At 41.7% G+C, this 14,128-nt stretch overlaps 1 protein-coding gene across 3 annotated transcripts; it reads right to left on the bottom strand.

The window, feature by feature from the left end:
• Positions 1–3,747: 3,747 nt before the first annotated feature.
• On the bottom strand, positions 3,748–13,973 carry rabggta (Rab geranylgeranyltransferase subunit alpha). 3 transcript variants are annotated; one of them, XM_080473777.1, is made up of 18 exons: positions 13,801–13,954; positions 13,668–13,695; positions 13,547–13,584; positions 13,334–13,444; positions 11,936–12,060; positions 11,642–11,829; positions 11,239–11,496; positions 11,007–11,090; positions 10,811–10,893; positions 9,181–9,276; positions 8,110–8,215; positions 7,096–7,147; positions 6,932–7,020; positions 6,728–6,816; positions 6,539–6,655; positions 6,321–6,434; positions 6,103–6,190; positions 3,751–4,457 (listed from the first exon to the last, which is right to left on the bottom strand). In XM_080473777.1, exons 3-18 carry the CDS (start codon positions 13,547–13,549, stop codon positions 4,309–4,311), a joined length of 1,752 nt encoding a protein of 583 aa, XP_080329903.1. In that variant the 5' UTR covers positions 13,550–13,584; positions 13,668–13,695; positions 13,801–13,954; the 3' UTR covers positions 3,751–4,308. The 3 variants fall into 3 exon arrangements, with proteins under 3 accessions (XP_080329902.1, XP_080329903.1, XP_080329904.1); XM_080473776.1 differs by lacking the exon at positions 13,668–13,695 and having other exon boundaries at positions 3,748–4,457; positions 13,801–13,973; XM_080473778.1 differs by lacking the exon at positions 13,668–13,695 and having other exon boundaries at positions 13,819–13,959.
• Between the last annotated feature and the right edge of the window lie 155 nt (positions 13,974–14,128).

Genomic DNA, 14,128 nt, shown 5'->3' with positions numbered 1-14,128 from the left:
TCAAGGCTGGTTTAAATACTTGGCTCGGATAGCAAGGACACGCCTTCCTTCTGTACAGACCGATGCTTTGTGAAATTTACAGCTGAAACCACTTAAGAGTTTTGCAATGAACTACTTACCATCCATGGAAAAATACAGCTCACAGCTATTATAAATACATTGAACTTTCTTTTCAAAAAGGTTTTGGACTACAATGTCTTCTGTTTGTGAGTTTATTTTATCCGACAGAAAGGATAAGATCTATAATGTTAAGATCAGGATGAACTTTTCCTAACTGAGAAAGTTTGAAGTGCAGGCTGAATCAGGTCACCTCGATTTCTTGTAGTCAAACTGCTGAAGGTTTGTAGTTTGGAGCTGATTCTGGGTATTTTGTTGTTCTCTGGCCTATTCCTTCCTCACACAATCCCTTAGCACCAGAGGTCTCCACCTTTGATGGGCATTTCCTCCTGTTACGGGCAGAGTTTCCCTTCCCACTCTTGTTGTTATGAGATTGATCAGCTCGTTTTCTTTATATCTCATGTAAAGTGCCATGAAAGAATTATATTGTTACAGGCACTATTAAAATCAACTTGAATCGAATACAATCATTAATGGTCATTGTCTCTGTACTGTGCTAAAAATTTAAATACCATTAAAGGTTACCTTTAACTGTTTTGGTTCCAATTACACATTGGTAAAACAGTGAGAAGATTCTAGTTTGATCCAGGGCCTTAGCGTCTCTGTGCGTGCACATGTGTGCTTCTCCCTCTGCCTTTCTCCACAATCCAGCGACTTTGTGCTCCTCAGGTAATTAGTGAAACTTGCGGCTTTTTGTGGCTCCAGCTGGTAGAGTGGGTCAACCTCCAAGGTTGTTGCTTTATGTCACCTCATGAAACACCTACAGTGTGACCACTTTGCACAGCTGGTGGTGTTTGAAATTGTGAATGATCGCGTGTATAAAAAGGTGAATGCGACTGATTACGTGAAGCACTGAGAGCGCCAAAGCAGTAAAATATGCCACAAGTAGATGTGCTGGAGCTTATAATTCCTTCTATTTGAAATGATCTGTCAAGGACACCCAATCTGTTCATTGTGAACGCTTCATTTAACTCACTGTCAGCTGAAATAGGCTCTACGCAGTTCAGGGGTATGAACGGTGTGCAAAATACATTTTGAATCTCAGAAGTTTGCTTTCTTTTCTTTTTTTTAAACAAGTACTGTCAGATTGCCCCTGAGAAAGTCAGCGGACCTCCTCTGTGATCACTGATGTTCTGAATTATTGCTGTGGTGGACTAACAAGCAGGAACATGACAGATCATGAACCCAGATTGGGAACCACTGCTGTAGATTATGGACGGCTGCATAGTTGAATGTCATAGATCAAGCATGACGCTAAGAAAAAAAAGTCAGATAATAGTTGATTCCAACCTCTAAAATTAAAGTGTTTAATTTTTAACGAATACAAATATATCCTGCGTGCTAAGTGAAATGGCTCCAACTATAATTTTTTCACTGATGATTATTGTTATTTACACCCACTAGGTGTGTATCACAGGCACGCTCTTTATTCAATGTTTTTTAATTAAATAAATTCTTGGGAATAGGTGCAAACATAGTCAGAGTCTTCAATTAAAGGCAGTATATACCACTTAAAACACACCCTCAAAAATACCATATTATCATCCCGTCATTCCTTTTTTATTATTCTCACCTTTGTCACTGCCTTTCTGTGACACATGGAAAAGTTGACTCTGTGGGATCAGTGTGGAGATGTGATGCAAGCACTCACACAGGAGGCTCAGCCACTAATACATCCGACTGTCAGCTTCAGCTGAAGGGAGCGGATGTCCACCTACTCCTGTCAGACATCACACAGGTCTGTGTGACCTAGAAATCCCGGTAATGTAGACGGACTGGTTGAGTAGGTTTTGGCTGACTGTGCGATAGACAAACTCTGAAGCAAAGACACACTCGTATTGCATAATTTACAGACCTACTGAAGGAGTGTCAAGTGCAGCTGAGAGGACTCACAGAGAATGGTCTCTTGATCTTCTGTAAGTGTAAAATCAAGTGTGAAACACAATTATACAACTTCGACCAGAGAGAGACCACTTTCAGAGATTACCCAAGATTGTGGCGTTCAGGTTCCCAGAGAAGAAACCAGAATCTCTCAACCAAGGGATTCTCTTTTTCTTATTCTTTATTTGGGTAAAAGTCCTGATCAATTTTAATTAACTATAATAGTCTTTTTTTTTCCACTGCTAAACATGCTCTCGCTTCCGCAAATATAAAAAAATGGATTTCAATTCTATTTTGTTGGTGAGTAGAATAGGTTATTTACGAGCTCCTTTAGAGTCATAATTAGTGCGTCTTCAGCGTGTTTCAAACCGACTTTGGTCACTATTCAGACTCAGATCATTGTATAACAACTTCAATAGCACCACTGTTACAATGTTTGACAAACAGTTTTCTAATAAACTATTATTTTTTTTTGACTGAGCAGCGGTTTCTCTTGTGAACTTTAGTCTTGTCAAACACACATAAGCTCTTTTGTTGTCATTGGGGATGTAAACCACATGAGTCTGCAGTCTGTTAAAAGTGCTCACAAACAAAGTGAACTGCTACAAGGCAGCGTTTCATACTGAAATATCTCCCAGCCCTGAGAGTCCCTTTGGAGACAACAGGAACTTAAACAGAGAGCTGAACTTCACCTGCATGGACAGGGAGGATGAGGAGGTGGAACAACAAGCACCGAGGTGTCCATGATATGAAGCTGGACCTCACAGAGATGCTGTATTTCCCCCTACAGAGGTGCATTAGAACTACCGAAGACTGCTCAGTGCATCTTGAAGGTTTTTTGTGTTTTTGGACTTTCTGCTGAGACTACGCATCACATTTATCCTCGAGCTGATCGGGGCGGAGGGGGGGGTAATTCCAGGAAGGTAGTTCAACAAACTCTGAATTTCCAGTTCCAGAACAGCTGATCAGAATTATTCCAATCAACCCTGAGTATGTGAACCTTGCATTGTGCGCATGCACAACAATGAAAAGCATCATCCATCATCAATGCATCCCTGATGCCACCAGTCGCTATGGCAACTGACCAAAAACCAAGTTATTTTGCCATAAAAGTAAACCTAGGCTGCAGCAGCGGAGGAGGGCGATGCCATTTGAGAAAGAAGCAGCTCGAGTCACACAAATCACACAAGTTTCTGCACGGATGATGTGGAAAGAGAGAGAGAGAGAATTTCTCCATTCTTGAGTTAGACCTTTATGTTGTTTAATTTCCATTCCTTTCGTGGTCGTACCTAAAGAACAGTTTCCTTGGAGTTCAGCAATCTGAGCAACATCAACACTGAGGACATGAAGGTGCCCACAAATTAACAATGACAGTGGCGTAATTAAAGGCTGCGCCAGGTGATTAATACTAGCAACACATTTTAAATCTTCTCAGGGGTAACAGATCAGAGGCTGCAGCGGTTCATCTTTTCAAGGCTGTTACCTGCTCAAAAAGTTAAATAAACGGAAGCAAACATCTCCTTGACGCTGGAAGCTTATTATTGATTAGTACTCAAGGTTCCCGGAGTGTGGCGTTCGCCTTCCACAGCATACAGCTGTGATCACGCATACCGTCACACTTGATATAAACAGGGTAACCAATGAATTAAATTGAGATTAACTACTACAACTCGCCATGAAAAATGTTGGCTCTTTGCTTTCTCTGAAGGAATGCAGAGTAAATCCCGAAAGAAACAAACACGTACACAAAGAGCATACCGGAAGGCAGTGACACAATGTGTGCTGTTTATTACTGGGCTTGTGACTCACTGTGCAACAGTGTCATGTCATATTGAATGATTCACACAACCTTTTTGAGAAAAGAAACAAGACTGTAGGTGAACGACGAGGTCCTCCGTTCATCTGGTGTAAGCGTTTCCGTCCAGCTCGGTTTTGTAGAAGCCATAATCTGGTATCGTTGCTCACCCAACCATATTCCATTCAGTGCTTTTGCATGCAATACGGTGTTGTATTAGAGATACTTGTACACACAATGAAGAAATGCACACGCAAAAAACAAACAAAGAGATGTTATACCGTAGAGAGGTTGGAATGGGTTCTGAAATGTGCACCGGGGTATCAGGCTGTCAGACCCTCAGGGTTTTCTGTGATTGACATTCTCCCAAACACATAAAACAAACCAGTCTTAACAGGTTGGTTTTTTTTTTAAAAAAGAAAAAGAAAAAACACCCACTCAGTCATTTCACTGCCAAAGAGACGACGACTGAACAACAGGACACATGATGGCATCGGTTGCTGTCCTGCATTCGATTAGAGCAGGAGGTCCGTGACTGAGGGCAGCAGCTCGGCGAGCTCTGACTCAATATTGGCCGTCTGAGTGACAGGGTTGCCACGGAGATCAAGGCGCTTCAGCTTCGGGCACGAGGCCAGCGGTTGAAGATCTGACAGTGTCGAGATTTCTGCACATTTGGGTTAATGAAAAAGCCTTGGCGTGTGCAGCGGTGAGCAAATATTAATAACGAGCAGGCGATTGACGCACATGTTCTCAACGCATGGTGTGGAAGTCGGAGGCCAACGTGAAATGAAGCACGGTGATCAGAATGAATATTTCTAAATTTAAAACAAAAAGCCCTCGAAGTGGATCGCTGTGGTCATTATAACAAAATTATAAAAAAAAAAACTAATGTTGAGGGCAGCCTCTCTGTCTTGACCCGTAAACCCCTTTATTCATCCCAATTGTATGTGACGGAAGTGAATCATGAAGGGAAGGAATGTGGATGTCAGTGATGTGCCGTTAAGTGCTTGTTGTCTTCTTAATGATGCCGTTTGCGCCGTCAAATTGCAGCTCTGTTTTTATTTGCACTTTCACTTTGAGATCAGGGTAAAATAAAATGCCCTTCGTAACCAGCTGAAAGGATCTCTACAACTGCAATTTTCTGAAAAACACAAACACCACCCTAATTATTTTTTAGCAGGGCTTTGTTTTTCTTTTCCAGCAATCAGCTACTCAGAGTTAATTCACACGTGTTCTGAGCTGCAAAGGGAGTGTAGAGATCGCACTGTAAAAGTATGCTGATTACACTATGGTGCCCTAGAATATATCTATTTTACAAGAGTTTATTCGTCAAAATTTTTATGTTATTACTGTTTCTAGCCACACGTTTAAAATGATACAAACTCTACATGTCATGGTATCTCATGTGTCAAACCCAGCACAAAAACAAACACAAATATATCAAATTGAAATAAAGCAGCTTTTCTGAAGAACCAAAACATTTCCGACTAGTGGATAACACCGAGTTTCACTTTATCATGACACCTGGTATCGTGCTGGACTCATCAGATATTGGGAAAATTGGGCAAGTGGGAGGATTTGAGCCAAAATATGATGGCTCAACGACTTTATTGGAGCATCTCCAAAATGAAACCTCTCCAAGGGTGTTTCATATGGAGGACTAAATGTCCCAAAATGAAATAAGTGAATTAATAAATACGCCATTGAATAATTTTCAGGTATCAGGCATTAAATAAACAGTGTAAACAGTATTCTTCTAAGATCTCATATCTTTACAAATGAAATAGCGATCACGGAGCTGGTCGCTGTAGTGCATCATGGGAGTTTCTGTTAGTCGTGTTTTAGATAATATTGGGTTTTTTTATAAGGTTTGCAGAGTGTGTATGGTTGTGTTTTGTTTTTGTTTCTTAGTTCATGTAGTTAATTAATTAATCTAATTTAGTTTGGTTTATTAGTTGTGGGTGGGCAACCAGGAGTGAAGAGGGTTTTGTGTGGGGTTTCCTCCTGCCATGGTGTTCCTATTGAGTTCTATATATCAAAATAAAAGCCTCCACTGTTCAGATGTCATAAAAAAAAACAACTCTACCTTGAGGGTTACTTCCACATCGCTCGCTAACGTGACATCAGACACGGTTACGTCTTTCCGTCGGAATCCAAAATACTTCAAACTCGCCAATTCATTTTCAAGAGGTGAGCGTATGTTGTCCTTTTTAGGGCTGCTCGCGGTTGTCATTGTGCATCAATGTAATTGTATCATTAATAAATGAATCGATGTATTGTTACACCCCTACTCTTTGATTCAAGGATACTGTTATTCTTCAGGACTGCCTCCTCCAGTTTGGGAAGGTGATACACTCCCTCCAGGTTTTCTATTTCATTATTCGCAGCCTCCAATACCTGCAGGCAAGAAGAACTCATTCATATGCAGAGAAGCAATCCCAAACATGTTCTTTTCTTACTCCCGACACCGAGGCACGGTCGTATTCAAAATGGAGTTTGAAAGTCGTTCGAAGAGCAGCTGCCTCACCTCCAGGCACTGCAACATTGCAAACTGAGGAGGCAGGCGATGGAGCTGATTGGAGGAGAGATTGATATGGGTGACCAATAGCAGCTGGTCCAGGTGGCACAAAGTGGTCAGTTTCTGTTTGGGATTAAAAAACAAAAACAAAAAAAGAAGACATTTAAGAGAATGAAGCGTTAAAGAATATGAAAGTTTGCTTTTATTTTTTTTGTCTTAACGCCGACCTTGTCAGAGATGCTGAAGACGCGCACTTCAGCATATTCCATTTTCAGGATGGTGTTTTCAATCATAAACTTGCTGCAAAGGTCGCTATAGTACGCAGAGCGCATGGAGTCCACTTCCTGGAGGAGAGAGCATCCGGTGGATGAAATCTGCCAACACTTGTCCACAATATAAATTCAAACGGTACTCACTTTGAGTGTCTGGAAATGAGCAAGTGTTTCCTTTTCATATCCCAGCGGGTCTAGTGCCCTCATCAGGAGTATAATGGTCAGTAAGCACCCTTCCAAAGTGAGCACACGGGTCAGTGGTGAAGGGTCGACACCAGCACTATGGTGTGTTGTGTACGTGAAAACGGAGGTTTGCTTCTGTATTGCAGGAAAGTTAAAAGCACTTACATTTATTCAGCGGCTCCAACTCTTGCAGCTGGTTAACGGATTGCAGCTCCGACTGGAGAACCGAGGTCTTCTCCACTGAAAGTTCACTCCTGCACAGAAAAATGGCACACTCAGTTTTAACTCCTCTGAAGCTCCAACAACAAAATGTGTTGACTTAACGGTACCTGAACAGTTCCTGATCAGTAGCAGAGTCCCGACACCAGCTTTCACTTCGACCTTTGCAAAATGAAAGAACATGTTTATGAATCTCATAGAAACATAGAGAAAAGTATCTCTTGGGTCATAATTGGTGAGGACATAATCATAGGGATTATTGCTACGTCAATAAAATACACAAAGTACAATGACAATATTTCTTTTGATTTAAACTGCAAAGCGGTGCGGCTTGATGAGCTACATACAAAATGGGTCTGAACACATCTCCACTGCAGCTCATGTGAACAGAGACAAGGTACATTAATGATCCTGATTGAAATGTCTATTTTACAGTAAAAAAAATGCTTCTATTGATATGGATGACTGATTTTTAATTTTTTTTTTGGGGGGGGGGGGGGCTGTGCATTCACTGGGTGTTCCACGTATCTGTGATTTTAAAGTTGTAAGAAACCTGCACATTTATGGTTAAAATTGCCTCAGGCAAATTCTAGGACTCACGGTTGAAATTTTAATACCGCCGCGCGGTGACATGTTAGTATTAATGTTGTTTTTACCGCAGCTCAAGGGGCGATTAATACTCAAAAACAGCTTTCCTGTACATGGCCTGACTATTTTCTACCTTGAATTTCAACATTTAGCCTTTCATAACACAATTTCTTTTTTTTTTTTTTAACAACTCTTGCTCACACACATCCTGAGGGATTATTGATGACATCACCAGCTTTTTTACTTTAGTTTGAGGATGAAGTTGTATTGCTTATTTGCTCAGTTATGTGTGAGGGGAGTCCTTGCAGAACCTCGCTGTCCTTCGGTTTCATCCCTTTATTTGACTCAGCAGCTGTTTGTTTGTTGTTGACGTCACCATAAATCAACAATTCACGCTTTGCTAAAAAAACGATTTTCCACAAACAATCACTCCTGGATTATTTTTGCTTCTCTTAGCCACATCTTAGCAGCTTAGCTTGTAACAACATTGACAAAGCGGGTCCGATTGTGTGTGGAGATAAAACAATTGGTTGCACCTGTGTACAGCGCACAGTCCCTGTGAGTGTGTTTTTCAGTCCAGTGCACGGTCAGGTTGTGTTCATTGGTTATGTCGTTGATCGTTCCAGGAGGGAGATCACAGATCTGAGCAGGTGTTAAGGGCAAAAAGGTTCCACGCGTGAAATAGTATTTTGACAAATAAGTTCAACGTGAATACCAACTTTACATGCAAGTGCAGGGGGATATACTAGAAAGTAGGCATCTCAAAGTACTAATTTAGACAAGTATGACTTGAGTATGAATGAAATTTGAGAACTGCAGCAAACTGAATGAATATTAGGAGTTAAAGGCACATTTAATGAATATTTCACCTATTAATATCACAAAATAAACCTGCACCTAAGACCATCAAGATGGTACAGTAGTAGTAGTAATAGTAGCCATAGTAGTCGTGTTCACTTCAGGCTGCTAACAGCCAGATAATCAAGGTTTGTTTCCATGCCGGGGTCTTTTAAGCTCAGGAAGATTATAAGTCCAAACGGTGTCCCACTTCAATTGGCCGTTCTAAATTTGTCTTTTGTGAACATGACTTGGATAAGAATTAAATGGATTCATGGCAACTGAGATGATTCAATTCTCCAAGTTTCTGTGAATTGAAATCAGTGCATCAAATATTAATGACTTTTCTACATCAAGTATAAAGATGACATTTACGTAGAAAATGTTTTTTTTTTTTAAATAATACGGCTATGGTTACCCCTATAGCGGTAAAATAAATAAATACAATGTTCAGCCTAAACATAGTCTTTAGACTACACCGCAGGAGCAACCTTAAGAGCTTCAGCTGTCACTGCCTGTTTAACTGAAGCTGGAGTCCTCCTGTGTGGCAGAACAATGATCATCATTAAACATAAAAACAGAACACTGTGCAGCATACCATAGTGCTGCATCAGTGTGGTACGTGAAGACTAATGTGGACAGGGTGTTAGGCACGGTAGCCGGCTCAATCAGAGCAACACAGCACGACACCCGCTATTACAGATTGCCTACTATGATATCGTTACTGCAGCAGTAACTTGTCAGTCTTGACTCGTAATGTGAAAGGATACCCAGACAGGGCTGTGTTTAAAGCGTGGGTGAACACTCCTCCACTCCACTCTCTGGGGCTGACCGTCGAGGATCAGCAACAGGCCGACTGACTGCGCCTGACAGGACAAAAGCAGGGAAACGGCTCATCAAGTCACACAAAGCACCATATGAATGCAGAAACACAGTCGTTTTTTCTCCAGAGAACGAGTCCCACGCATTTCTCAATATTAACTGTCCCTCCCCCCACAACAGGCAGCAAACCAGTAAACTGTAAGCTGCTTTGCAAATCAAGACCCCTCATTTATAGTCCACTACATTTAGTGACGCACTCCACTCACCAGCCTCTTCATTAGAAGCATTTGTAAAATCTATGCAGCCTTGCACAATAAGATAAGATAAGATAAGATAAGAATACTGGTCCTGGGCCACTGTCCTGCATGTTTTTGGTCTCTTTGACTGACAACATACCTGAATGCAATGAGGGATCCTTTTTTAAAAGCTTTATGATGATACCATCATTGATTCAGGTATGCAGGGAGATATCTAAACAATGCAGGACGGTGTTTCTAATCTTTTGGCCGGTCTCATTACCAGATGTGATGGCAGCAGAGTATTTATAAAAAAAAAAAAAAAAAAAAAAAAAAAGACAGGATAAGATAAAATACATAGAGAATAGAGGGGTACAAGATAGAGAATCAACATATTAAAAGTCTGTGGCCAGTAGAATATGATTTTTGCCGAATTGATTTGGTATCGTTTCTGTGGTCCGACCTTCATACTCAACTGTGCTGCTCATTCCATAAATGCATGTTCCCAAACAATGTTGCACAACTTGAAAGAGCAGAAAGCTGGCTTTCCAACAGTACATGATTTAGACAAGACAGACAATTTGTAGTACTTTTTTGGATTAGTTGAGCAAAAAATACAACAGCTGAGTATTAAACTATGTACTTATATCGTAAGACTAAATGGACACATTAGAAAACTTGCAGGCAGGTGGATATATCAAAAGAAGGCCAGTTTTGGTTACCCATTTGTGGTTATAGTGATTTACATTAAATTAAATACATACAAAATATACAATTGCAAACTACAACCTAAATATTAATCCTCCCAAAATGCTTGCTGATTTCTGCCCATCTCACAAGCAGCGAGAATATAAGAAACACTGCTCAATATAATGCAGTTCACCACCACAACGGCTTCAACTTGACAAATCAAAACCTTGCTGAACACATCCCAGTGTGATTAGAGCAAAAACATAATTGAACATGATTACCTTTGTCCAGGTGCAATTTAAGTCAGAAGGGCTGTATTATATGGCATTATACTGTCGAGCTGTACCCCAAAAAGGTGGCTGGTGAGTTTTCATTAAAAAAAGCTAATTCAACTGTCATAACACATCATATGATCATTCCAAATTACAACACAATCTGCCACATCGACATATTTCAATACAAATAGATAATCGTCTTAATGGGTCATATGGAAGACTTGAGTAGGACGAACGACGCCTAAAGACGCAGAAGAAATTCTTACTTTTCTGCAGCAGGTTCATTCAGTAAATAAATGCACTGCACAAGCTGAACTTGAGATGCACGCCAAGGATTTAGAGCCAGTTGTGAGAGACAATTAAGTGGAAACACTGACATTGACAGGCCTGGAGAAGGCGACGGCCACTCGTTCTTCATCTCGACTGGCATAAACACAGCTTATCATCTCTTCACGCTCCGCTGTTGGACAGACAAAAGACTTAGACGGGTGGAATCTGTGCTTGATGGATGAAAAACTCCACATTCTTTTCATGCAGGAAAGTAACTGCCTTCAAACGGACACATGGACATACCTCTGCCTAAAAGCCAGCGGTAGTAAAACCAAGCACTCTGGTCATTGGGATCAGTGAAGAAAGCATTTTGTACAAGCTCATACTCTGAAAAAAAAAAAAAAACATTTACAATGTAGTTGCATTGTAAACATGCTGAAGGATTCATGTCACTCCAAGTACATTTTACTGCGATTATGAAGCCTAACGCTGCCCCCTATCTTCTGCTGTTACTGACTACAAGTGATGAGATTACCTTTGAGTAGCTGCTCCTCACAGACACGATGGGAGTGTGTTTGAGGGGAGGGTGGCGGGGATGACTGCCGGGGCTCGCGGCATGGTGAGGGAGGCTCAGGAGACTCGGGGTGGAGCAGTGGAAGCAACGTACTACGATAGTGCCAGCTGGAATAGTTAGAAAAGTTGGAGCCGATCAAGCGATCAGTGAACTCCAGCTCTTGATCCACGGGTACGCCGGACATCTTCACAACCATCCGGCGGTAATCCCAGCAGTGGACTAGGAGAAAACAGAAGGGCATGACATCAAATGCTTCAGTAATACCCAACAATGCAGCAACATAGCCACTAATATATATATATATATATATATATATATATACCTAAACATTTCTAACATCCTGCTGCTTCCTTTTCTCACTCACAGTTGCGGTCGTCAAGGCTCAAGCAGCGATCACACAGGCTCAGCTCTCTAGCCCAGTCGGGCCGAGGCAAGCGAGCCGAGACCCAGCCGCGGTGGTGCCAGCTGCCGTAAGACTTCGGGTTGACCTTCAGGCAAGACTCCAGGAACGCCAACTCGGCCCCATAAATATTTTGCACTTCATCCTCGTTTCTGCGGGAGACAATGGTAAACAAAACCAAACCGTGACTTTGCTGTTGCTGTACAGAAAGAGCTGTGAATCGACAAAAGGGGGCAAACATCAGAAACGTTTTCTGACTTGACAGTCTCCAGGTGCATCAGGATTTCTCGTCTGTAGTTCCAGAGGGTGGCAAAGTCTGGGTTGGACGACAGGAGTTGTTGGGTCAGCTGAAGAGCCTCGTCATCCCAAACGCCCTCCTTCCTCTGTTGTAAAAAGGGAGGCAGGCAAAAGCCGGTGAAATACGACCAAGTTTACACAAGTAAACATGCTCGTGGAAAAGGCAAGAGACCCACAGAGGTTCTGAGAGAGCATGCAAACTGCCAACAAGAAACCTTAAACCAGACCCAAATCCATGATTTGGCTTTGAGGTGACCTTGTTAAACACTGCAGCTCAACGACGCCAGAGTAAATATTTGGACACTTATAGTAAAAAGAACTTAACTGGTGACAGTATTAATATACCAGTTGCAATGACATCTTATTCACACATTATGAAATAATGATTTTATATTAAAACAAATGTATAAAGCTGGTGTTGGTCTACATTGATATTCTAATCACACCCAAGGACCAAAGGCAACAGGGACACTTTGATATTCTAATCTTTATCACACTGTAGCAGTGGGCATAAGGCTTCTACTGAAGACATGTTTTAATTGGAAAACAAAGATAAGCTATCTTCTCCTAAAACTGCTGTACTTTGTGGCAAACAGAGATAACATTGTGTTGAGCATTATGTTTAGGAGCAGGTCATTACAGATTTATCAAATTTTCCATTGATATTGAGCAATAGTGTCAGAGTTCAGTGTTTAAAAAAAAAAAAAAAAAAAGTGACCAAGAACAAAAGATGCATTTCTATTTCGCAACACAACAACAATGCTTGCTGGGGTAACGTTGATGTTTGCACAGACGTGTTTCAATCACAGGACAAGTCAAGACTGGGCTGGGGAAGGGCAGACAACCGGTCCCTCGCATAGTTTTTGTATGTGAAAATGAACAGGCTACTCCTGGAACACAGGGCAAGATACACCCTGGACATCAATACATGATCACTCACAAACACCTTGGGGCAATTTTGTGTCACCAATTTACGTCACATGCACGTTTTTGGACCGTGGGAGGAAACCCGTGCATGCATGGAGAACATGCAAACTCCCCCAACCAGTAGTAGAACCCATGACCTAACTCTAATGCAAGAGCACTAACCACTATGTGACCCCAGACACAAAATTCCACTTCTATTATACGTTTTTAACGTCAATAATTCAAGTTACTATCAATCTTGGCAATGGCTAGTTAAGCATAACAAAAGCTTTTCTGTAAAGCCTTGTAACGACACCACTGGTCATCTGTTACAGGTTTGCAAGCTATACTCAAAATATGGCCCAACAATCACCCCGGCCTTGCCGGGGCCAGGAACTGGAGAGCCACCAGCTGTGGCTTCAATGCACAGTGCAGGACAACTTTCCAAAGCACCTTAGAGAAACATGCATCTCGTGCTGCCACATAGATCTTCAGCTTCTTCTCTCTCTCCTTCCTTTTCTCCTCCTCCTGCTGGGCTGTGGATTTGATCTTCACACGACCATGCTGTCCAAGATACACAGAAGGAAACAATTTGAAAATCAATACAGTCCTCAGTGATTACAATGGCATTTTAAAATGAGAGTGAGCAGATAGTAAAATGCTCACCATCTTCAGTGGGAATGAATGACACTTCTTCGGTTAACCTGTTTGTGTGGAAACACATGATGAGTGGCAGGCAGCACGAAGAACACAGGAGCAGGGCGAATGTACGTTATTAAAGCCTTACTGTTTAGGTTGCACAGTGCTCAGATACGCTTTACAAAGGCGGGTAAACAAAAACAGTTCACTTCGTAGTTAGCCTGCTAATTAGCCCCGCTAGTGAGAGAATAGCTCAGAATAAACAGCGACACGGGACACACCTCACAACACCAACGTACACCGAGGACCGCGGGACTCCTCCACGAAACGCCCGCCGCTGCTTAATCCAGCTGCTGCTGATGTTATTTCACAAAGATGTGGGATTTGTTTGATTTGTCATGTCACCACCAGGATGGACTACAATCGCCCTCTTCCGTCGCAGGAGAAATACCTCACGGGGAGGCTCCTCACAACCGCGCCTCTCTGCTGCCATCTAGTGGCCAAAATGCGAAATAGATGGATAGATAGATAGATAGATAGATAGATAGATAGATAGATAGATAGATAGATAGATAGATAGATAGATAGATAGATAAAACATGATTTGTG

This window comes from Lipophrys pholis, assembly GCF_963383615.2.
Source record: "Lipophrys pholis genome assembly, chromosome: 10".
In the NCBI taxonomy this organism is placed as follows: Eukaryota; Metazoa; Chordata; class Actinopteri; order Blenniiformes; family Blenniidae; genus Lipophrys; species Lipophrys pholis.
Note: the sequence above shows the minus strand (reverse complement) of the source record. Positions and strands in the feature narration are given on the sequence as shown.

Bases quoted from the DNA above. Each gene is read 5' to 3' on its own strand.
- rabggta (XM_080473776.1), bottom strand. The intron at 12,061-13,333 runs GTGCTTTGGAAA...TTTTTACAACAG, and splicing joins GAGATGCATGTTTCTCTAAG to AGGAAGGAGGGCGTTTGGGA. The intron at 4,458-6,102 runs GTATCCTTGAAT...CCAAATGTGCAG, and splicing joins GGCAGTCCTGAAGAATAACA to AAATCTCGACACTGTCAGAT.